Source organism: Coregonus lavaretus (genome assembly GCF_964263955.1).
Source record: "Coregonus lavaretus genome assembly, chromosome: 9".
Classification (NCBI taxonomy): Eukaryota; Metazoa; Chordata; class Actinopteri; order Salmoniformes; family Salmonidae; genus Coregonus; species Coregonus lavaretus.
This window is the reverse complement of record NC_139996.1, coordinates 169,147-194,697: the sequence shown is the minus strand read 5'-3', so window position 1 is coordinate 194,697 and position 25,551 is coordinate 169,147. Positions and strand designations below refer to the sequence as shown.

Genomic DNA, 25,551 nt, shown 5'->3' with positions numbered 1-25,551 from the left:
GTTAGGGTTAGGACTATTCTAGGCAATGCAGCACCTGATTCCAGAGAAAGAGAGACCCTCAGAATATACAGTGTGTGTGTGTTACCCAGCGTGGTGTGTGTGTGTTACCCAGCGATGTGTGTGTGTGTGTGTTACCCAGCGCGGTGTGTGTGTGTTACCCAGCGTGGTGTGTGTGTGTGTTACCCAGCGTGGTGTGTGTGTGTTACCCAGCGTGGTGTGTGTGTGTGTTACCCAGCGTGGTGTGTGTGTGTGTGTGTTACCCAGCGTGGTGTGTGTGTGTGTGTTACCCAGCGTGGTGTGTGTGTGTGTGTTACCCAGCGTGGTGTGTGTGTGTGTGTGTTACCCAGCGTGGTGTGTGTGTGTGTTACCCAGCGTGGTGTGTGTGTGTGTGTTACCCAGCGTGGTGTGTGTGTGTGTTACCCAGCGTGGTGTGTGTAGGTGTGTTACCCAGCGTGGTGTGTGTGTGTGTGTGTGTTACCCAGCGTGGTGTGTGTGTGTGTTACCCAGCGTGGTGTGTGTGTGTGTGTTACCCAGCGTTGTGTGTGTGTGTGTTACCCAGCGTGGTGTGTGTGTGTGTTACCCAGCGTGGTGTGTGTGTGTGTGTTACCCAGCGTGGTGTGTGTGTGTGTGTTACCCAGCGTGGTGTGTGTGTAGGTGTGTTACCCAGCGTGGTGTGTGTGTGTGTGTGTGTTACCCAGCGTGGTGTGTGTGTGTGTTACCCAGCGTGGTGTGTGTGTGTGTTACCCAGCGTGGTGTGTGTGTGTGTGTTACCCAGCGTGGTGTGTGTGTGTGTGTGTGTTACCCAGCGTGGTGTGCGTGTGTGTGTTACCCAGCGTGGTGTGTGTGTGTGTTACCCAGCGTGGTGTGTGTGTGTGTTACCCAGCGTGGTGTGTGTGTGTGTGTTACCCAGTGTGGTGTGTGTGTGTGTTACCCAGCGTGGTGTGTGTAGGTGTGTGTGTTACCCAGCGTGGTGTGTGTGTGTGTGTGTTACCCAGCGTGGTGTGTGTGTGTTACCCAGCGTGGTGTGTGTGTGTGTTACCCAGCGTGGTGTGTGTGTGTGTGTTACCCAGCGTGGTGTGTGTGTGTTACCCAGCGTGGTGTGTGTGTGTGTGTTACCCAGCGTGGTGTGTGTAGGTGTGTTACCCAGCGTGGTGTGTGTGTGTTACCCAGCGTGGTGTGTGTGTGTGTTACCCAGCGTGGTGTGTGTGTGTTACCCAGCGTGGTGTGTGTGTGTGTTACCCAGCGTGGTGTGTGTGTGTTACCCAGCGTGGTGTGTGTAGGTGTGTTACCCAGCGTGGTGTGTGTGTTACCCAGCGTGGTGTGTGTGTGTGTTACCCAGCGTGGTGTGTGTGTCTGTGTTACCCAGCGTGGTGTGTGTGTGTGTTACCCAGCGTGGTGTGTGTGTGTGTGTTACCCAGCGCGGTGTGTGTGTGTGTGTGTTACCCAGCGTGGTGTGTGTAGGTGTGTTACCCAGCGTGGTGTGTGTGTGTGTGTTACCCAGCGTGGTGTGTGTGTGTGTTACCCAGCGTGGTGTGTGTGTGTGTGTGTTACCCAGCGTGGTGTGTGTGTGTGTGTGTTACCCAGCGTGGTGTGTGTGTGTGTTACCCAGCGTGGTGTGTGTGTGTGTGTTACCCAGCGTGGTGTGTGTGTGTGTTACCCAGCGTGGTGTGTGTGTGTGTTACCCAGCGTGGTGTGTGTGTGTGTTACCCAGCGTGGTGTGTGTGTGTGTGTTACCCAGCGTGGTGTGTGTGTGTGTTACCCAGCGTGGTGTGTGTGTGTGTGTTACCCAGCGTGGTGTGTGTGTGTGTGTGTTACCCAGCGTGGTGTGTGTGTGTGTGTTACCCAGCGTGGTGTGTGTGTGTGTTACCCAGCGTGGTGTGTGTGTGTGTTACCCAGCGTGGTGTGTGTGTGTGTGTTACCCAGCGTGGTGTGTGTGTGTGTGTGTGTTACCCAGCGTGGTGTGCGTGTGTGTGTTACCCAGCGTGGTGTGTGTGTGTGTTACCCAGCGTGGTGTGTGTGTGTGTTACCCAGCGTGGTGTGTGTGTGTGTGTTACCCAGCGTGGTGTGTGTGTGTGTTACCCAGCGTGGTGTGTGTAGGTGTGTGTGTTACCCAGCGTGGTGTGTGTGTGTGTGTGTGTGTTACCCAGCGTGGTGTGTGTGTGTTACCCAGCGTGGTGTGTGTGTGTGTTACCCAGCGTGGTGTGTGTGTGTGTGTTACCCAGCGTGGTGTGTGTGTGTTACCCAGCGTGGTGTGTGTGTGTGTTACCCAGCGTGGTGTGTGTGTGTTACCCAGCGTGGTGTGTGTAGGTGTGTTACCCAGCGTGGTGTGTGTGTGTGTGTTACCCAGCGTGGTGTGTGTGTGTGTTACCCAGCGTGGTGTGTGTGTCTGTGTTACCCAGCGTGGTGTGTGTGTGTGTGTTACCCAGCGTGGTGTGTGTGTGTGTGTGTTACCCAGCGCGGTGTGTGTGTGTGTGTGTTACCCAGCGTGGTGTGTGTAGGTGTGTTACCCAGCGTGGTGTGTGTGTGTGTGTTACCCAGCGTGGTGTGTGTGTGTGTTACCCAGCGTGGTGTGTGTGTGTGTGTGTTACCCAGCGTGGTGTGTGTGTGTGTGTGTTACCCAGCGTGGTGTGTGTGTGTGTTACCCAGCGTGGTGTGTGTGTGTGTGTTACCCAGCGTGGTGTGTGTGTGTGTTACCCAGCGTGGTGTGTGTGTGTGTTACCCAGCGTGGTGTGTGTGTGTGTTACCCAGCGTGGTGTGTGTGTGTGTGTTACCCAGCGTGGTGTGTGTGTGTGTTACCCAGCGTGGTGTGTGTGTGTGTGTTACCCAGCGTGGTGTGTGTGTGTGTGTTACCCAGCGTGGTGTGTGTGTGTGTTACCCAGCGTGGTGTGTGTGTGTGTGTTACCCAGCGTGGTGTGTGTGTGTGTTACCCAGCGTGGTGTGTGTGTGTGTGTTACCCAGCGTGGTGTGTGTGTGTGTGTTACCCAGCGTGGTGTGTGTGTGTGTGTTACCCAGCGTGGTGTGTGTGTGTGTGTTACCCAGCGTGGTGTGTGTGTGTGTGTTACCCAACTTTGGTGTGTGTGTGTGTTACCCAGCGTGGTGTGTGTGTGTGTGTTACCCAGCGTGGCGTGTGTGTGTGTTACCCAGCGTGGTGTGTGTGTGTGTGTGTTACCCAGCGTGGTGTGTGTGTGTTACCCAGCGTGGTGTGTGTAGGTGTGTTACCCAGCGTGGTGTGTGTGTGTGTGTTACCCAGCGTGGTGTGTGTGTGTGTGTTACCCAGCGTGGTGTGTGTGTGTGTTACCCAGCGTGGTGTGTGTAGGTGTGTTACCCAGCGTGGTGTGTGTGTGTGTGTGTTACCCAGCGTGGTGTGTGTGTGTGTTACCCAGCGTGGTGTGTGTAGGTGTGTTACCCAGCGTGGTGTGTGTGTGTGTGTTACCCAGCGTGGTGTGTGTGTGTGTTACCCAGCGTGGTGTGTGTGTGTGTTACCCAGCGTGGTGTTTGTAGGTGTGTTACCCAGCGTGGTGTGTGTGTGTGTTACCCAGCGTGGTGTGTGTGTGTGTGTTACCCAGCGTGGTGTGTGTGTGTGTTACCCAGCGTGGTGTGTGTGTGTGTTACCCAGCGTGGTGTGTGTGTGTGTTACCCAGCGTGGTGTGTGTGTGTGTGTTACCCAGCGTGGTGTGTGTAGGTGTGTTACCCAGCGTGGTGTGTGTGTGTGTGTTACCCAGCGTGGTGTGTGTGTGTGTGTGTTACCCAGCGTGGTGTGTGTGTGTGTGTTACCCAGCGTGGTGTGTGTGTGTGTTACCCAGCGTGGTGTGTGTGTAGGTGTGTTACCCAGCGTGGTGTAAATGTACACTCCCTGGACTTGCTTCCTGTATCCCAGTGTCTGTCCTCACAAGTGCATTATCATGCTGAAACATGAGGTGATGGTTGCAGATGAATGGCACGACAATGGGCCTCAGGATCTAGTCACGGTATCTCTGTACATTCAAATTGCCATCGATAAAATGTGATTGTGTTTGTTGTCCGTAGCTTATGCCTGCCGATACCATAACCCCACCGCCACCAGGGGGCGCTCTGTTCACAACGTTAACATCAGCAAACCGCTCGCCCACATGATGCCATGCACGTGGTCTGCGGTTGTGAGGCCGGTTGGACGTACTACCAAATTCTCTAAAACAACATTGGAGGCGGCTTATGGTAGAGAAATGAACATTCAAATCTCTGGCAACAGCTCTGGTGGATATTCCTACAGTCAGCATGCCAATTGCAAGCTCCCTCAAAACTTGAGACATCTGTGGCATTGTGTTGTGTGACAACACTGCACATTTTGGATTATCTTGACAAAGGAGAAATGCTCACTAACAGAGATGTAAACAAATGTGTGCACAACAGTTTAGAGAAATAAGCTTTTTGGGTGTATGGAATATTTCTGGGATCATTTATTTCAATTCATGAAACATGAGACCAACACTTTACATGTTGCGTTTATGTTTTTTTAAGTGTACTTATGCTAAAATGTTTATTCTGTTCTACTGAGTCATTTACTTTATGTTCCTATTCGTATATTGTAATGTTGTTGTTGTTGCATATTGTTGTTGTTGTTGCATATTCTTGTTGTTGTTGCATATTGTTGTTGTTGTTGCATATTGTTGTTGTTGCATATTGTTGTTGTTGTTGTTGCATATTGTTGTTGTTGTTGCATATTGTTGTTGTTGTTGCATATTGTTGTTGTTGTTGCATACTGTTGTTGTTGTTGCATATTGTTGTTGTTGTTGCATATTGTTGTTGTTGTTGCATATTGTTGTTGTTGTTGCATACTGTTGTTGTTGTTGCATATTGTTGTTGTTGTTGCATATTGTTGTTGTTGTTGCATATTGTTGTTGTTGTTGCATATTGTTGTTGTTGTTGCATTGTCCAGAAGGAGCCTGCATTTGGTTGGACAGTGTGGACCATGTGTATACTGTACACACGACTAATAGAAAACATACAACTTGAAACAGGAGAACAGGCCAACCAAGAAATTATTAGAAAGGAGAGGTTTGGAAGAGAAGGAGGATGGAGGGTAAATCCTACCTGGCAGGAAAAATATAATTTAGTTGACTATGGAAATTTATATCTGCACTGTTTAATTATTTATTACTTACATGATTCGTACCTGAATACCTACCTGAATGTTTAATTCCATGCTGAAATGTGTCTGATTTGCATACTAGTAACATGATTGATAGTGACATTTCGATATTGATTGTTGTTTGACAGTTGTATCCGTTTATTTTTAAGTAAAACTATTTGATTTAGTAAAGTAAAACTAAATTATTCTGATTATTCCAATGTCTTGAGTACCTTTTTTATGAAATTGTGCACATTGGTCGATATTAAGTCAACTTTGAATAAGACTCTAATTGAAACTGTACAGCCTACGAACTTTGTTTGATGTCAGTCTTCATTGGAGACTACCTATACAGGAGGACATCTGCAAGATGGTGCTGGCAGGCTTAAATAAGAAATGAATGTCAAATCAAATGCACTAAGTTGTTGTTCTTTTTGTTTGCTGTCACAGTTTCCCATCAGGTGTCTATATTACCCAGTGGTGTCTATATTACCCAGTGGTGTGTATATTACCCAGTGGTGTGTATATTACCCAGTGGTGTGTATATTACCCAGTGGTGTCTATATTACCCAGTGGTGTCTATATTACCCAGTGGTGTGTATATTACCCAGTGGTGTGTATATTACCCAGTGGTGTCTATATTACCCAGTGGTGTCTATGTTACCCAGTGGTGTCTATATTACCCAGTGGTGTCTATGTTACCCAGTGGTGTCTATATTACCCAGTGGTGTGTATATTACCCAGTGGTGTCTATATTACCCAGTGGTGTCTATATTACCCAGTGGTGTGTGTATTACCCAGTGGTGTGTATATTACCCAGTGGTGTCTATATTACCCAGTGGTGTCTATATTACCCAGTGGTGTGTATATTACCCAGTGGTGTGTATATTACCCAGTGGTGTCTATATTACCCAGTGGTGTCTATGTTACCCAGTGGTGTCTATATTACCCAGTGGTGTGTATATTACCCAGTGGTGTCTATATTACCCAGTGGTGTCTATATTACCCAGTGGTGTGTGTATTACCCAGTGGTGTGTATATTACCCAGTGGTGTATATATTACCCAGTGGTGTCTATATTACCCAGTGGTGTGTATATTACCCAGTGGTGTCTATATTACCCAGTGGTGTGTATATTACCCAGTGGTGTGTATATTACCCAGTGGTGTGTATATTACCCAGTGGTGTCTATATTACCCAGTGGTGTCTATATTACCCAGTGGTGTGTATATTACCCAGTGGTGTGTATATTACCCAGTGGTGTATATATTACCCAGTGGTGTCTATATTACCAAGTGGTGTGTTTATTACCCAGTGGTGTCTATATTACCCAATGGTGTGTATATTACCCAGTGGTGTGTATATTACCCAGTGGTGTCTATATTACCCATTGGTGTGTATATTACCCAGTGGTGTCTATATTACCCAGTGGTGTGTATATTACCCAGTGGTGTGTATATTACTCAGTGGTGTCTATATTACCCAGTGGTGTGTATATTACCCGGTGGTGTGTATATTACCCAGTGGTGTCTATATTACCCAGTGGTGTCTATATTACCCAGTGGTGTCTATATTACCCAGTGGTGTCTATATTACCCAGTGGTGTGTATATTACCCAGTGACGTGTATATTACCCAGTGGTGTGTATATTACCCAGTGGTGTGTATATTACCCAGTGGTGTGTATATTACCCAGTGTTGTCTATATTACCCAGTGGTGTCTATATTACCAAGTGGTGTGTTTATTACCCAGTGGTGTCTATATTACCCAGTGGTGTCTATATTACCCAGTGGTGTGTATATTACCCAGTGGTGTCTATATTACCCAGTGGTGTCTATATTAGCCAGTGGTGTGTATCTTACCCTGTGGTGTCTATATTACCCAGTGGTGTGTTTATTACCCAGTGGTGTGTATATTACCCAGTGGTGTCTATATTACCCAGTGGTGTGTATATTACCCAGTGGTGTGTATATTACCCAGTGGTGTGTATATTACCCAGTGGTGTATATATTACCCAGTGGTGTCTATATTACCAAGTGGTGTGTTTATTACCCAGTGGTGTGTATATTACCCAGTGGTGTCTATATTACCCAGTGGTGTCTATATTACCCAGTGGTGTCTATATTACCCAGTGGTGTGTGTATTACCCAGTGGTTTGTGTACTATCCAGTGGTGTGTGTGTGTGTGTGTTACCCAGCGCGGTGTGTGTGTGTGTCGGACTGGTCAGCTGGTCCACCAGGGTCAGCAGGTGTGTCCTGTCCTGCTCCTCTCTCCAGGCCACTCCCACTCTACTGGTCTCTCCGTACGTAACCACACACACCTGGGTCTCGTTCCGACCTGAAAACACATCCCCCGGGGAACTATGGTTAGCAGAATTATAGTTCCAGTCTCTTACAGATCACCGTTCTCTGCCTTCAGCAATGTGTTCTTTCACTTTGTGTTACTTTTTCATGTTTATGTTGTGTAGTTCAGTAAGAGTTGTGTTGTGATTGGATGGTTCAGTAAGAGCTGTGTTGTGATTGGATGGTTCAGTAAGAGCTGTGTTGTCATTGGGTGGTTCAGTAAGAGCTGTGTTGTGATTGGATGGTTCAGTAAGAGCTGTGTTGTGATTGGATGGTTCAGTAAGAGCTGTGTTGTCATTGGGTGGTTCAGTAAGATCAGTGTTGTGATTGGGTGGTTCAATAAGAGCTGTGTTGTGATTGGATGGTTCAGTAAGAGTTGTGTTGTGATTGGATGGTTCAGTAAGAGTTGTGTTGTGATTGGATGGTTCAGTAAGAGCTGTGTTGTGATTGGATGGTTCAGTAAGAGCTGTGTTGTCATTGGGTGGTTCAGTAAGAGCTGTGTTGTGATTGGATGGTTCAGTAAGAGCTGTGTTGTCATTGGGTGGTTCAGTGAGATCTGTGTTGTGATTGGGTGGTTCAGTGAGATCTGTGTTGTGATTCGATGGTTCAGTAAGAGTTGTGTTGTCATTGGGTGGTTCAGTGAGATCTGTGTTGTGATTGGATGGTTCAGTAAGAGCTGTGTTGTCATTGGGTGGTTCAGTGAGATCTGTGTTGTGATTGGATGGTTCAGTAAGAGCTGTGTTGTCATTGGGTGGTTCAGTGAGATCTGTGTTGTGATTGGGTAGTTCAGTAAGAGTTGTGTTGTGATTGGATGGTTCAGTAAGAGTTGTGTTGTGATTGGATGGTTCAGTAAGAGTTGTGTTGTGATTCGATGGTTCAGTAAGAGTTGTGTTGTGATTGGGTGGTTCAGTAAGATCAGTGTTGTGATTGGGTGGTTCAATAAGAGCTGTGTTGTGATTGGCTGGTTCAGTGAGATCTGTGTTGTGATTGGATGGTTCAGTGAGATATGTGTTGTGATTGGGTGGTTTAGTGAGATCTGTATTGTGTTTGGGTGGTTCAGTGAGATCTGTGTTGTGATTGGGTGGTTCAGTAAGAGCTGTGTTGTGATTGGGGGGTTCAGTGAGATCTGTGCTCTGATTGGCCAGTAGTCGTACCGATATCAGCGCTGTTGACGAAGGCTTTGACAAACGTCTTCATGTCCTCAAATTCTGTATCGCCCTCCGACTGCCCGTCAGTCTCTGGCCCTGCCCTATTCCCGCCACTCAGCAGGAACAGGACATCCATCGGCTTCCTGCATGGAACTGGGTCAGAGGTCACAAGATATCAACCAATCACAGAGTAGTAGAGGAATTCCCCTGACCTTATCCAGATTCACAGATGTGGGTGTGGTATGTGGGTGTATCAAATCTAATCTAATTTTAGTTGTCACATGCGCCGAATACAACCTTACCGTGAAATGCTTACTTACAAAAGAGTTAAGACAAATATTTACTAAATAAACTAAAGTAACAAATACAAGAGCAAAAATAAAATAACAATAAGTAGGCTATATACTGGGGGTACCGGTACCGAGTCAATGTGCGGGGGTACAGGTTAATCCAGGTAATTGAGGTAATATATACATGTAGGTAGAGTTATTAAAGTGACTATGCATAGATAATAAACAGAGAGTAGCAGCAGTGTAAGGGGGAGGGGGGGTCAATGCAAATAGTCTGGGTAGCCATTTGATTAGCTATTCAGCAGTCTTAAGAAGTCTTTTGAACGTTGACTTGGCGCTCCGGTACCGCTTGATATAGAGGTCCTGGATGGCAGGAAGCTTGGCCCCAGTGATGTACTGGGCCGCACGCACTACCCTCTGTAGTGCCTTGCAGTCGGAGGCCGAGCAGTTGCCATACCAGGCGGTGATGCAACCAGTCAGGATGCTCTCGGTGGTGCAGCTGTATAACTTTTTGAGTATCTGAGGAACCATGCCAAATCTTTTCAGTCTCCTGAGGGGGAATAGGCATTTTCGTGCCCTCTTCACAACTGTCTTGGTGTGTTTGGACCATGATAGTTTGTTGGTGATGTGGACACCAAGGAACTTGAAGCTCTCAACCTGCTCCACTACAGCCCCATCAATGAGAATGGGGGCGCGCTTGGCCCTCCTTTTCCTGTAGTCCACGATCATCTCCTTTGTCTTGATCACATTGTGGGAGAGGTTGTTGTCCTGGCACCACACTGCCAGGTCTCTGACCTCCACCCTATAGGCTGTCTCATCGTTGTCAGTGATCAGGCCTACCAACGTTGTGTCGTCGGCAAAGTTAATGATGGTGTTGGAGTCGTGCTTGGCCACGCAGTCATGGGTGAACAGGGAGTACAGGAGGGGACTAAGCACGCACCCCTGAGGGGCCCCCGTGTTGATGAGTGTGGCAGATGTGTTGTTGCCTACCCTTACCACCTGGGGGCAGCCCATCAGGAATTCCAGGATCCAGTTGTAGAGAGAGGTGTTTAGTCTCAGGGTCCTTAGCTTAGTGATGAGCTTTGAGGGAACTATGGTGTTGAATGCTGATCAGTAGTCAATGAACAGCATTCTCATGTAGGTGTTCCTTTTGTCCAGGTGGGAAAGGGCAGTGTTGAGTGCAATAGAGATTGCGTCATCTATGGATCTGTTGGGGCGGTATGCAAATTGGAGTGGGTCTAGGGTGTCTTGGATGATGGTGTTGATGTGAGCCATGACCAGCCTTTCAAAGCACTCCATGGCTACAGACGTGGGTGCTACAGGTCGGTTGTCATTTAGGCAGCTTACGTTGGTGTTCTTGGTCACAGGGACTATGGTGGTCTGCTTGAAACATGTAGGTATTACTGACTCGGCCAGGGACAGGTTGAAAATGTCAGTGAAGGCACTTGCCAGTTGGGAAGGTCAGCGCATGCTCTGAGTACACATCCTGGTAATCCGTCTGGCCCTGTGGTCTTGTGAATGTTAACCTATTTCAAGGTCTTACTCACATTGGCTACGGAGAGCGTGATCACACAGGAACAGCTGGTATTCTCATGCATGGTTCAGTGTTGCTTGCCTGGAAGCAAGCATAAAAGGCATTTAGCTCATCTGGTAGGCTCGCGTCACTGGGCAGCTCGCCGCTGGGTTTCCCTTTGTAATCCGTGAAAGATTGTAAACCCTGCCACATCCGACGAGCGTCAGAGCCGGTGTAGTAGGATTCAATATAAGTCCTGTATTTATGCTTTGCCTGTTTGATGGTTCGTCGGAAGGCGTACTGGGATTTCTTATAAGTGTCCGGATTAGTGTCCCGTTCCTTGAAAACAGCAGCTCTAGCATTTAGCTCAGTGCAGATGTTGTCTGTAATCCATGACTTCTGGTTGGGATATGTAAGTACGGTTACTGTGGGGACAACGTCGTCGGTGCACTTATTAATGAAGCCGGTGACTGATGTGATAAACCCCTCGATGTTATCAGATGAATCCTGAATCATATTCCAGTCTGTGCTAGCGAAACAGCCCTGTAGATGATTAGATTAGATGAGTTGATCATTCACATGCACAGGCTACAGTGAAATGTTGAAGCTCCGAGCTCCAATAGTCAAAAAGAGAAGTGAAAGAAACAATAATAACACTAACAATAATAATATACATATTTACAACAGTGACAATGATAAATGTCCATTGGGGGGTGGGGCCAGGAGGAGGTAGCTGAGTAGTGGTGGCTGTTCAGCAGCCTGATTGGCCAGTTTCTGCCATGATGCTCCTATTACTGCCCACGTCTGACTGGTGGAAGCAGGGAGAACAGGCCATGGCTCAGATGGCTAAGGTCCCTGATGACCTTCTTGTCTTTCCTGCTACACCTGGTGTTGTAGGTTTCCTGGAGGGCAGTCAGTGTGCAACCAATGGTATGTTGGGCTGAGCGTACCACCCTCTATAGAGCCTTGCGGTCATCGGAGGTGGAGTTGCCGTACCCGGCTGTGATGCAGCCCGACAGTAGGCTCTCGATGGTGCTCCTGTAGAACACTGAGGGCCCTCTGGGACAGGCCAAATTTCTTCAGCATACTGAGGTTGAAGAGTTGCTGTCGTGCCTTCTACACCACAGTGTCCATGTAGTGTGGTTTGACCATTTCAGCTCTTCTGAGATGTGAACGCCTCAGAGACATGTAGTTTAGCATCCGCTTAATCGGACCATCTTCCGTATTGAGCACGTCACTGGTACTTCCTGTTTGCGTTTTTACTTGTAAGCAGCAATCAGGAGGATAGAGTTATGGTCAAATTTGCCAAATGGAGGGCGAGGGAGAGCTTTGAATGCATCTCTGTGTGTGGAGTATAGGTGATCTAGAGTTTTGTTGCCTCTAGTTGCACAGATGACATGCTGGTAGAAATGAGGTAAGAACTGCTGCCTCTGGATGAGCATTTTCTTGTTAGCTTATGGCTCTATACAGCTCTATGAGTGGGGTTTTTGTGCCAGCATCGGTTTGTGGTGGTAAATAGACATGAAAACTCTCTTGGTAAATAGAGTTGTTAACAAACAGACACACCCCTCCTTTCTCATCTTACCCTGCCGTCCGGTCTTGACGATGGAAAAGCCAACGTGGTGTTTATTATCCATGTCCTTGTTCAGCCACGGCTCCCAGAAACATAGAATATTAATTGTTCAGGTTGATAGGATATTCTGGAACGAAGCTCGTCCAGTTGGTTTTCATTTGCTAATAGAACAGAGGGCTAATAGGAGGGCCTATCAGTGGTCACTTCCTGGCGGTCTAGATGCATGCTGACATAGTTAGCCTCTTTTTGGCCACCATTTCTTATTTAGAGTCCCGGGATCAGGGCCTGGCCCAGGGTAAGCATAACGCCCAGAGCTGCCGACTCGTTGAAGTAGAATTCTTCATCCAAATCAAGGTTAGCGATTGCTGCTCTGATGTCCAGAAACTATTTTCGGTCATAGGAAGTAATGGTGGAAATATTATGGTAAAAACAAAGTTAAGCTCAGCGTAAGAAAACACACAAAATACAGAACTGGTCAGGAGCCCATAAGACTGCAGCGCCATCTCAACAAAGTCTGTGTTTACGTGTGTGTGTTTCTGTGTGTGTGTGTGTGTGTGTGTGTGAGTGTGTGTGTTTTACCTGAAGGAGGCAGGGTGGCTCTGGGGGCCAGTGTTGGGGTGAGTCGTGGGGGAGGCAGGGTGGGGGAGCGAGGAGAGAGGGTGTTTCTGGTGATATTAACCACAGTGGTAACCAGAGAGGTAAGGCTGGTATAGTCCTCCACCATGAGGGGGCGTTGTGGGGAGCTGAGAGGCATCAGGTCCACCTCTCTAACCTTCGGCCCTACCCCGATGGGATACACCCGGGTGTGTGTGTGGGAGGAGGGGGGGCGCGTGATCACGTCGGTGGGGGGGTTCTCTGTCACCAGGAAGACTAGCTGGGGGGAGGTGGGGGTGGAGGAGGGCCTATCAGTGGTCACTTCCTGGTAGGTCTGGCCAATTGCAGCACCCGTGTTTGTCTTGGCCCCGCCCCTCCAGCGGATCTCCCGTAGTCTCCTTAGTAACTGGTTTCTCTGCCACCGTATTTCCCAGCGCGTTATCTCCACGGTGACCGTTACAGAGTATTGTATGACTGTAACGCGCACTGACTCCTCCCCTTCGTCTGCCAGCTGTGATATCACTTCCTCCAGAAAGAGGAGAGAGGCGTTAAATCCCGCCTCCCCAACCGAGTCAGAGCCTTCCAGGATAAATGTCACGTCTTTAGAGGGAGGAGAGGAAGAGGGGAAGGTAGAGGAAGAGGTGGAGGAGGAGAGAGAGGAAGGTGAGGGATAAGTAGTTGTGGGGGTCAGGCCATCATGCTGTATGGGGTTGGGGAGGTGTTGGGACGGGGTGGAGGTCAGGGAGGGGATGGGCTCCAGCAGGGGAGGCTGTGTGGTGGTGGTGGTACCCAGGCTAGCTATGCTGGGCTTGGCGGGCAGGGGCTTGGGGGTCTCCGGCTCCAGCCCCAGGGTACAGAGGTAGTCAGTGACCTCCATGAAGTTGTCCGGCAGCTCAGACACGCTGTTCAGCTGGTAGGCCCTGTTATCAGGCTTGGCCTTGGTGATGTCATTAACTTGCGTCCAGCTTGCCTCCGGCCCCAGCGCCAGCGTAAGGGTGGTAATGTCTTTCTTCCGAAGCAGCTTGACGGTGGTGCGGAGCGGCCGGGGGTTGGCGCTGGCAGTGAGGATGATAGCGACGCGGCCGGCATGTTCTCTCTTGTTCTTGTCGTAGATGTTGATGGCCAGATACTTCACCGCTTCGTCTAGAAACGCAGCGTCACCACCACTGTAGTGCAGCTCACGCACTGTCTTCTTAAACAACCACTTCTGAACCTAGAGGTTAGAGGTCAGAGGTTAGGAGTGAAGTCAATGTCATATGAGGAATATTGCTAATAACAGATTACTAACTCTCTCAGTTAGAAGATGGCATTGTGTGTGTGTGTGTGTGTGTGTGTGTGCGTGTGTGTGCATGTGTGTGCATGTGTGTGCATGCCTCGCCCTCCATTTGGCAATCTGACCATAACTCTATCCTCCTGATTCCTGCTTATAAGCAAAAACCAAAGCAGGAAGCACCAGTGACTCGGTTAATAAAAAAGTGGTCAGATGATGCAGATGCTAAGCTACAGGACTGTTTTGCTAGCACAGACTGGAAAAAAATTCCGGGATTCTTCAGACAGCATTGAGGAGTACACCACATCAGTCACTGGCTTCATCAATAAGTGCATCGATGATGTCGTCCCCACAGTGACCGTACGTACATACCCCAACAAGAAGCCATGGATTACAGGAAACATCCGCACTGAGCTAAAGGGTAGAGCTGCCGCTTTCAAGGAACGGGACTCTAACCCGGACGCTTATAAGAAATCCCGCTATGACCTCCGACGAACCATCAAACAGGCAAAGAGTCAATACAGGTCTAAGATTGAATCGTACTACACTGGCTCTGACGCTCGTCGGATGTGGCAGGGCTTGAAAACTATTACAGACTACAAAGGGAAGCACAGCCGCGAGCTGCCCAGTGACACAAGCCTACCAGACGAGCTAAACCACTTCTATGCTCGCTTCGAGGCAAGCAACACTGAAGCATGCATGAGAGCACCAGCTGTTCCGGATGACTATGTGATCACGCTCTCCGTAGCCGATGTGAGTAAGACTTTTAAGCAGGTCAACATTCACAAGGCCGCAGGGCCAGACGGATTACCAGGACGTGTACTCCGAGCATGTGCTGACCAACTGGCAAGTGTCTTCACTGACATTTTCAACATGTCCCTGACTGAGTCTGTAATACCAACATGTTTCAAGCAGACCACCATAGTCCCCGTGCCCAAGGACTCTAAGATAACCTGCCTAAATGACTACCGACCCGTAGCACTGACGTCTGTAGCCATGAAGTGCTTTGAAAGGCTGGTCATGGCTCACATCAACAGCATTATCCCAGAAACCCTAGACCCACTCCAATTTGCATACCTCCCCAACAGATCCACAGATGATGCAATCTCTATTGCACTCCACACTGCCCTTTCCCACCTGGACAAGAGGAACACCTACGTGAGAATGCTATTCATTGACTACAGCTCAGCATTCAACACCATAGTGCCCTCTAAGCTCATCACTAAGCTAAGGATCCTGGGACTAAACACCTCCCTCTGCAACTGGATCCTGGACTTCCTGACGGGCCACCCCCAGGTGGTAAGGGTAGGTAACAACACATCTGCCACACTGATCCTCAACACGGGGGCCCCTCAGGGGTGCGTGCTCAGTCCCCTCCTGTACTCTCTGTTCACCCATGACTGCATGGCCAGGCACGACTCCAACACCATCATTACGTTTGCCGACGACACAACAGTGGTAGGCCTGATCACCGACAACGATGAGACAGCCTATAGGGAGGTCAGAGATCTGGCCGTGTGGTGCCAGGACAACAACCTCTCCCTCAACGTGACCAAGACAAAGGAGATGATTGTGGACTACAGGGAAAAAAAGAGGACTGAGCACGCCCCCATTCTCATCGACGGGGCTGTAGTGGAACAGGTTGAGAGCTTCAAGTTCTTTGGTGTCCACATCACCAACGAACTATCATGGTCCAAACACACCAAGACAGTCGTGAAGAGGGCACGACAAAGCCTATTCTCCCTCAGGAGACTAAAAAGATTTGGCATGGGGTCCTCAGATCCTCAAAAAATTCTACAGCTGCACCATCGAGAGCATCCTGACTGGTTGCATCACCGCCTGGTATGCAACCATACCTCATGTCTCTACCAACTCAGCTACAGGAGGCATACCTCATGTCTCTACCAACTCAGCTACAGGAGGCATACCTCATGTCTCTACCAACTGATATAGATATAGGGTTAGGGTTAGGGTTAGGGTGATGGGATGAGAGCTAATAGATATAGAGAGCTAGAGCTAGGGTTAGGGTTAGGGTTAGGTTAGGGTTAGGGTTAGGGTTAGGGTTAGGTTACATAAAGAGAGACACCACAACACTACATAAAGAGAGACACCACAACACTACATAAAGAGACACCACAACACTACATAAAGAGAGACACCACAACACTACATAAAGAGAGACACCACAACACTACATAAAGAGAGACACCACAACACTACATAAAGAGAGACGCCACAACACTACATAAAGAGAGACGCCACAACACTACATAAAGAGAGACACCACAACACTACATAAAGAGAGATACCACAACACTACATAAAGAGAGACACCACAACACTACATAAAGAGAGACGCCACAACACTACATAAAGAGAGACCTAAGACAACCACATAGCATGGCAGCAACACATGACAACACAGAATGGTAGCAACACAACATGTCAACAACATGGTAGCAACACAACACGGCAGCAGCAGAACATGGTAGCAGCACAAAACATGGTACAAACATTATTGGGCTCAGACAACAGCAGAAAGGGCAAGAAGGTAGAGACAACAATACATCACACCAAGCAGCCACAACTGTCAGTAAGAGTGTCCATGATTGAGTCTTTGAATGAAGAGATGGAGATAAAACTGTCCTGTTTGAGTGTTTTTTGCAGCTCGTTCCAGTCGCTAGCTGCAGCGAACTGAAAAGAGGAGCGACCCAGGGATGTGTGTTTTTTGGGGACCTTTAACAGAATGTGACTCTGTCTGCTAGGGCTGGGGCTAGGGCTGGGGCTAGGGCTGGGGCTGGGGCTGGAGCTGGAGCTGGGGCTAGGGCTGGGGCTAGGGCTAGGGCTAGGGCTGGGGCTGGGGCTAGGTCTAGGGCTGGGGCTGGGGTTGGGGTTGGGGTTGGGGCTAGGGCTGGGGCTGGGGCTGGGGCTAGGGATAGGGCTGGGGCTGGGGCTAGGGCTAGTGCTGGGGTTGGGGTTGGGGCTGGGGCTGGGGCTGGGGCTAGGGATAGGGCTGGGGCTAGGGCTAGGGCTAGGGCTGGGGCTAGGGCTGGGGTTGGGGTTGGGGCTAGGGCTGGGGCTGGGGCTGGGGCTAGGGCTGGGGCTAGGGCTGGGGCTGGGGCTGGGGATAGGGATAGGGCTGGGGTTGGGGCTGGGGCTGGGGCTGGGGCTAGGGCTGGGGCTAGGGCTGGGGCTGGGGCTAGGGCTATGGCTGGGGCTGGGGCTGGGGCTAGGGCTGGGGCTAGGGCTAGGGCTGGGGCTAGGGCTAGGGCTAGGGCTAGGGCTAGGGCTGGGGCTAGGGCTGGGGCTAGGGCTAGGGCTAGGGCTGGGGCTAGGGCTAGGGCTGGGGCTGGGGCTGGGGCTAGGGCTAGGGCTAGGGATAGGGCTGGGGCTGGGGCTGGGGCTGGGGCTAGGGCTAGGGCTAGGGCTGGGGCTAGGGCTGGGGCTAGGGCTAGGGCTAGGGCTGGGGCTGGGGCTAGGGCTAGGGCTAGGGCTAGGGCTGGGGCTAGGGCTAGGGCTGGGGTTGGGGTTGGGCTAGGCTAAGGGTTAGGCTTGGCCTGCAGGCTATAAAGGGTGGCAACATCAGCCAACACTCTCTCTCTTCCCTGACTGGCAGGTTGGCTTCCTCCACCTTTTGGTTGTTGGTCTGTTTTCACCATACAACACCCTCTCCACTCATCCACACACTGCAGACACTACTGATCCTACAGACGTCCACAGCTTATGTTACATTTTTGCATTTATTATTATTTAGTTTAGTTTAATTCCTTTTTACATTTAAGTCATGCGTGGTCTCCCTTTGTTGCTACGAACTATGAGCCAGGTCGTAACAAGAATGTGACTGGCAGAACGGGTGTTGTATGTGGAGGATGAGGGCTGCAGTAGGTATCTCAGATAGGGGGGAGTGAGGCCTAAGATGGTTTTAGAAATAAGCATCAACCAGTGGGTCTTGTGTTGGGTATACAGATGACCAGTTTACAGAGGAGCATAGAGGAGCATTGGTGGCAAATCTATTGGCCAAATGGTAAAGAACATCTAGCCGCTCGAGAGCACCCTTACCTGCCAATCTCCGTAATCTAGCATGGTAGGATGGTCATCTGAATCAGGGTTAGTTTGGCAGCTGGGGTGAAAGAGGAGCGATTACGATAGAGGAAACCAAGTCTAGATTGAACCTTAGCCTGCAGCTTTGATATGTGCTGAGAGAAGGACAGTGGACCGTCTGGCCGTACTCCCAAGGACTTGTATGAGGTGACTACCTCAAGCTCTAAACCCTCAGAGGTAGTAATCACACCGGCGGGGAGAGGGGCATTCTTCTTATCAAACCACATTACCTTTGTTTTGGAGGTGTTCAGAACAAGGTTAAGGGCAGAGAAAGATTTTTGAACACTAATAAAGCTTTGTTGTATAGCGTTCAACACAAAATCCGGGGAGGGGCCAGCTGAGTATGACTGTACAATCTCAAAGAGTGCAGTGACTGAGCTATGTTGATGTAAATAGAGAAGAGCGTGGGGCCTAGGGTGGAGCCTTGGGGTACTCCCTTGGTGACAGGCAGTGGCTGAGACAGCAGATGTTCTGACTTTATACACTGCACTCTTTGAGAGAGGTAGTTAGCAAACCAGGCCAAAGACCCCTCAGAGACACCAATACTCCTTAGCCGGCCCACAAGAATGGAATGGTCTACCGTATCAAAAGCTTTGGCCAAGTCAATAAAAAAAGCTGCACAACATTGCTTAGAATCAAGGGCAATGATGACATCATTTATTACCTTTAAGGTTGCAGTGACACATCCATAACCTGAGCGGAAACCAGATTGCATACCAGAGAGAATACTATAGACATCAAGAAAGACAGTTAGCTAAATATTGACAAGTTTTTCCAACACTTTTGATAAACAGGGCAAAATAGAAATTGGCCTATAACAGTTAGGATCAGCTTGATCTCCTCCTTTAAATAAAGGACGCACCGTGGCTGCCTTCCAAGCAATGGGAACCTCCCCAGAGAGGAGAGACAGGTTAAAAAGGTCAGAGACAGGCTTGGTGATGATGAGGGGCTGCAACCTTAAAGAAGAAAGGATCCAAACCATCTGACCCAGATGTGTTTTGGGGTCAAGTTTAAGGAGCTCCTTTAGCACCTCAGACTCAGTGACTGCCTGAAAGCTAGTCGCATTAGAAGGACTGGGAGATGAGAAAATGTTGGACGGGCAAGGAGGCATGAATGAGTCAAATAGGAATCCTGACTTAATGAAGTGGTGATTAAAGAGCTCAGCCATATGCTCCTTGTCAGTAACAACCACATCATCAACATTAAGGGACATGGGCAGCTGTGAGGAAGAGGGTTTATTCTCCAGGTCTTTAACCGTTTTCCAGAACTTCTTGGGGTTAGACCCACAGAGAGAGAACTGCTCCTTAAAGGAACCAGCTTTAGCCTTCCAGATAGCCTGAGTGGACTTAATTATCATTAAGTAAATTAAATAAATAAGACAAAAATATATATATATCCCATTCCGTATGCGCAGTTGTGCCTCCCAAATAACAATTATTAGTTATAGACAAATAGACTAACTATGCATGCTTCTCTATCTATCTATCTATCTATCTATCTATCTATCTATCTATCTATCTATCTATCTATCTATCTATCTATCTATCTATCTATCTATCTATCTATCTATCTATCTATCTATCTATCTATCTATCTATCTATCTATCTATCTATCTATCTATCTATCTATCTATCTATCTATCTATCTATCTGTCTATCTATCTCTGTCGCTCTGTCTGTCTGTCTGTCTGTCTGTCCATGCAGTTAGACAAGCAAACAAATAATTGGCTCTGTAATTTTATCTGAATAAATTATAACACACATTTTATGTGGGGTAAAATGACAAGTAGCCAACTTTTCCTGAGATACTATAGCAGTCAGTCTCTACTATAGTAGTCAGTCTCTACTATAGCAGTCAGTCTCTACTATAGCAGTCAGTCTCTACTATAGCAGTCAGTCTCTACTATAGTAGTCAGTCTCTACTATAGCAGTCAGTCTCTACTATAGCAGTCAGTCTCTACTATAGCAGTCAGTCTCTACTATAGCAGTCAGTCTCTACTATAGCAGTCAGTCTCTACTATAGTAGTCAGTCTCTACTATAGCAGTCAGTCTCTACTATAGCAGTCAGTCTCTACTATAGCAGTCAGTCTCTACTATAGCAGTCAGTCTCTACTATAGTAGTCAGTCTCTACTATAGCAGTCAGTCTCTACTATAGCAGTCAGTCTCTACTATAGCAGTCAGTCTCTACTATAGCAGTCAGTCTCTACTATAGTAGTCAGTCTCTACTATAGCAGTCAGTCTCTACTATAGTAGTCAGTCTCTACTATAGCAGTCAGTCTCTACTATAGCAGTCAGTCTCTACTATAGCAGTCAGTCTCTACTATAGCAGTCAGTCTCTAATATAGCAGTCAGTCTCTACTATAGCAGTCAGTCTCTACTATAGCAGTCAGTCTCTACTATAGCAGTCAGTCTCTACTATAGCAGTCAGTCTCTACTATAGCAGTCAGTCTCTACTATAGTAGTCAGTCTCTACTATAGTAGTCAGTCTCTACTATAGCAGTCAGTCTCTACTATAGCAGTCAGTCTCTACTATAGCAGTCAGTCTCTACTATAGCAGTCAGTCTCTACTATAGTAGTCAGTCTCTACTATAGCAGTCAGTCTCTACTATAGCAGTCAGTCTCTACTATAGCAGTCAGTCTACTATAGCAGTCAGTACTCAGTCAGTAGGGTTAGTGGCTGTGTGTGCTTCTGCGTACCATTTTAGCAAAAACAAATGAAAGCAGGCTGATTTTGTCTGACAATCATTTAAGAGAATAAAATGTTAATGTCTGAAATTTTAGTTGGTTATGAACTAAACTCTTCCAATTTAATTTCGGGTCTGTCGGGTCTGTCTGGCCAGAGATCCGAGTCCACCAAACGGGACCCAACCCAGATCTGAGGGTCAACTACAGAATGTAAACCCGACCCGGCTCCTACCCTGACCCGTGAAGAGCTCTAGTACCTGCATGTCGTAGGTCTTGACTCCAGAGTGATACAGCAGGACCGTAGCCCTGGTGTGGGCCGAGCCCATCCTAAACCTGTCCACCACTGATAGGATGAACTGTTTGACGGACAGGAAGTCCTCCTCGCTGAGCGCTGCCGAGCCATCCAATAGGAAGGCCAGGTCCATGGCCCGGTCACATGACTCCTCCGGCATCACCGTGGAGACGGGCAGGGTGGTGGGTGTGGTCAGACCAGCAGGAGGAGTGGTCGAAGTGACGGTGTCCAGAAGAGCACAAACCTCACAGCTCAGAGTGTTGTTCTCACAGTGGCTGGAACAAACACACATAATTAGATTGATAGTTCCAGACATTATTCCAGACATATCAAGTGTCTGTGGTGTGTGTTACCATATCTGACAGTGCTGGGGGTCGTCATGGTTCAGGATGACCTTCTTGCCGTGGGAGATCCTCTCTCCGTTATGGTAACATATGTGGCATTGGGCAGGTTCAACACACTGCATGGAAACCTCATCCAATAGCTGACCTACATGGCAGAGGGGGAGGGGTTACTGCTGCCTGCACTGTGTGTGTGTGTGTGTGTGTGTGTGTGTGTGTGTGTGTGTGTGTGTGTGTGTGTGTGTGTGTGTGTGTGTGTGTGTGTGTGTGTGTGTGTGTGTGTGTGTGTGTGTGTGTGTGTGAATGTGTTTGTGTGTGTGTGTGTGTGTTTATGTATGAGGGGTGATATGGGGACTAAATGAACTAACCTAGCTACTGATACATTTCACCTAGTCACCTAATATGGAACTGAGCGCATTAAGAAACTGTCTTGAATTAAAATGGACTGTCAATGGAGACACGATTAGTTCTTAGGCGTTCATATTCACGGGTTCACACATGCTTTTACATATACGTTGACACACATTGTAGGATTTCTAATGAATTTATTTGCAAATTATGGTGGAAAATAAGTATTTGGTCAATAACAAAAGTTTCTCAATACTTTGTTATATACCCTTTGTTGGCAATGACACAGGTCAAATGTTTTCTGTAAGTCTTCACAAGGTTTTCACACACTGTTGCTGGTATTTTGGCCCATTCCTCCATGCAGATCTCCTCTAGAGCAGTGATGTTTTGGGGCTGTCGCTGGGCAACACAGACTTTCAACTCCCTCCAAAGATTTTCTATGTGGTTGAGATCTGGAGACTGGCTAGGCCACTCCAGGACCTTGAAATGCTTCTTACGAAGCCACTCCTTCGTTGCCCGGGTGGTGTGTTTGGGATCATTGTCATGCTGAAAGACCCAGCCACGTTTCATCTTCAATGCCCTTGCTGATGGAAGGAGGTTTTCACTCAAAATCTCACGATACATGGCCCCATTCATTCTTTCCTTTACACGGATCAGTCGTTCTGGTCCCTTTGCAGAAAAACAGCCCCAAAGCATGATGTTTCCACCCCCATGCTTCACAGTAGGTATGGTGTTCTTTGGATGCAACTCAGCATTCTTTGTCCTCCAAACACGACGAGTTGAGTTTTTACCAAAAAGTTATATTTTGGTTTCATCTGACCATATGACAATCTCCCAATCCTCTTCTGGATCATCCAATTGTACTCTAGCAAACTTCAGACGGGCCTGGACATGTACTGGCTTAAGCAGGGGGACACGTCTGGCACTGCAGGATTTGAGTCCCTGGCGGCGTAGTGTGTTACTGATGGTAGGCTTTGTTACTTTGGTCCCAGCTCTCTGCAGGTCATTCACTAGGTCCCCCCGTGTGGTTCTGGGATTTTTGTGATCATTTTGACCCCACGGGGTGAGATCTTGTGTGCAGCCCCAGATCGAGGGAGATTATCAGTGGTCTTGTATGTCTTCCATTTCCTAATAATTGCTCCCACAGTTGATTTCTTCAAACCAAGCTGCTTACCTATTGCAGATTCAGTCTTCACAGCCTGGTGCAGGTCTACAATTTTGTTTCTGGTGTCCTTTGACAGCTCTTTGGTCTTGGCCATAGTGGAGTTTGGAGTGTGACTGTGTGAGGTTGTGGACAGGTGTCTTTTACACTGATAACAAGTTCAAACAGGTGCCATTAATACAGGTAACGAGTGGAGGACAGAGGAGCCTCTTAAAGAAGAAGTTACAGGTCTGTGAGAGCCAGAAATCTTGCTTGTTTGTAGGTGACCAAATACTTATTTTCCACCACAATTTGCAAATAAATTCATTAAAAATCCTACAATGTGATTTTCTGGATTTTTTTTCCTCAATTTGTCTGTCATAGTTGACGTGTACCTATGATGAAAATTACAGGCCTCTCTCATCTTTTTAAGTTTACTGAAATTACTGTCTCTGGTAAACACACACTATATCAAATAAAATCTAAGTTTGTCACAGGATACAGAAGGTGTAAACGGTACAGTGAAATGGTACCTTGCATAGTGGAGATTTTTGTTTAGACATGTAGCTAACTAGCTAGCTAAACAATGAACCATAATCCGGGAAGGACTGCCTGTTCCATGATTACATTTTACTCATTTAGCAGACGCTCTTATCCAGAGCGACTTACAGTTACTGAATACATATTTTTTTATACTGCCCCCCTGTGGGAATCGAACCCACAACCCTGGCGTTGCAAACGCCATGCTCTATCAACTGAGCTACATCCCTGCCGGCCATTCCCTCCCCTACCCTGGACGACGCTGGGCCAATTGTGCGCCGCCCATGATCTCGCCATCACGGTTGACAACTCCGTTGTGTCCTCCTCCCAGAGTGCGAAGAGCCTTGGCGTGACCATGGACAACACCCTGTCGTTCTCCGCTAACATCGAGGCGGTGACCCGATCCTGTAGGTTCATGCTCTACAACATTCGGAGAGTACGACCCTGCCTTACACAGGAAGCGGCACAGGTCCTAATCCAGGCACTTGTCATCTCCCGTCTGGATTACTGCAACTCGATGTTGGCTGGGCTCCCTGCCTGTGCCATTAAACCCCTACAACTCATCCAGAATGCCGCAGCCCGTCTGGTGTTCAACCTTCCCAAGTTCTCTCACGTCACCCCGCTCCTCCGCACACTCCACTGGCTTCCAGTTGAAGCTCGCATCTGCTACAAGACCATGGTGCTTGCCTACGGAGCTGTGAGGGGAACGGCACCTCCGTACCTTCAGGCTCTGATCAGTCCCTACACCCAAACGAGGGCATTGCGTTCATCCACCTCTGGCCTGCTGGCTCCCCTACCTCTGCGGAAGCATAGTTCCCGCTCAGCCCAGTCAAAACTGTTCGCTGCTCTGGCACCCCAATGGTGGAACAAGCTCCCTCACGACGCCAGGACAGCGGAGTCACTCACCACCTTCCGGAGACATTTGAAACCCCACCTCTTTAAGGAATACCTGGGATAGGATAAAGTAATCCTTCTACCCCCCCGTTACCCCAACCCACCCCCCTCCCCCCAAAAAAACAACAACATTTAAATATAAAAAATAAAAATAAAATAAACATTGTAAAGTGGTTATCCCACTGTCTATAAGGTGAATGCACCTATTTGTAAGTCGCTCTGGATAAGAGCGTCTGCTAAATGACGTAAATGTAAATGTAATCCCAACTCATAACGTTACTATCCTGCATGAATCTGCAGGTAGCTAACCAACTAGATTCAATGTTAGCTAGCTAGCTAACCTTAGGCTATAACTAGCAATGCAAATGGCCCTGAGATATGAATAATATTACTACACAGATCATACACATAACATTAGCTAGAGAGTCAGCCAGCTAACGTTAGCTAGCTTGCTAACAGTATGCTTTAACTTGTAAATGACTCCGCTGTCCTGTCTCCTGAGTGGCGCAGTGGTCTAAGGCACTGCATCGCAGTGCTAACTGTGCCACTAGAGATCCTGGTTCGAATCCAGACTCATGGGCGGCGCACAATTGGCCCAGCATCGTCCAGGGTAGGGGAGGGAATGGCTGGCAGGGATGTAGCTCAGTTGATAGAGCATGGTGTTTGCAACGCCAGGGTTGTGGGTTCGATTCCCACGGGGGGCCAGTATAAAAAAAATATATATATATATTCACTAACTGTAAGTCGCTCTGGATAAGAGCGTCTGCTAAATGACAAAAAAAAAAAAAAACATTTTAATATAAGAAAACATTTAAAATACAAAATAAAACTTGAAATGAAAACTACTTTCTGACGAAATTAGAAATGTGTAATATCTGAAAATGTAGCTAACTAGACTGTCTTACCCTTATACATGGATGGATGCTTCTCCCTCTCTGTCACGGATGCCATGGTTTCCCTTAGTTTGAAGATGTAATCTGGAGACAGGTGTTTTATACAACAGCCTTCTGTGTGTACTTTTTTCGACTCCCTCCGCATACTTGCAATTAAATGCCATAATTTTCTCCATCTCCTTAGCTATCATACTTTGCTTCTACCAGGCATTCCACTGATTTCAAAAATCTGTCCTCCAGAAAGGAGATAGCAACACTTTTGCAGTTATTCGTAATGTCTTTAAAAATAGCTGTGTTAGAAAGGATTACCTACACATGCTGAGCAGCCCTTTGTTATACACAGAAGCATGTTACATGGCAGACCAATCCAAACTCATCTTACGGCATGTCCAGCCCATCCATTATCTCAGCCAATCAATGCTAGTGGGAAGTTTCCTGTCTTTTCCCGTGGCTAAACCAATCACTCGTAATTTAACAAT

At 48.0% G+C, this 25,551-nt stretch overlaps 1 protein-coding gene across 1 annotated transcript in view; it reads right to left on the bottom strand.

Annotated features, from left to right (window-relative positions):
- The window catches only part of vwf (von Willebrand factor), a gene marked incomplete at its 5' end in the record, with an annotated part of 137,835 nt that overhangs the window by 66,565 nt on the left and 45,719 nt on the right, over positions 1–25,551 (bottom strand). The window contains 5 exons of the mRNA XM_084168151.1: positions 7,300–7,443; positions 8,603–8,749; positions 12,552–13,779; positions 20,881–21,190; positions 21,269–21,404. Coding sequence (XP_084024277.1) covers positions 7,300–7,443; positions 8,603–8,749; positions 12,552–13,779; positions 20,881–21,190; positions 21,269–21,404 — 1,965 coding nt within the window. The remainder of the gene's footprint in view (positions 1–7,299; positions 7,444–8,602; positions 8,750–12,551; positions 13,780–20,880; positions 21,191–21,268; positions 21,405–25,551) is intronic.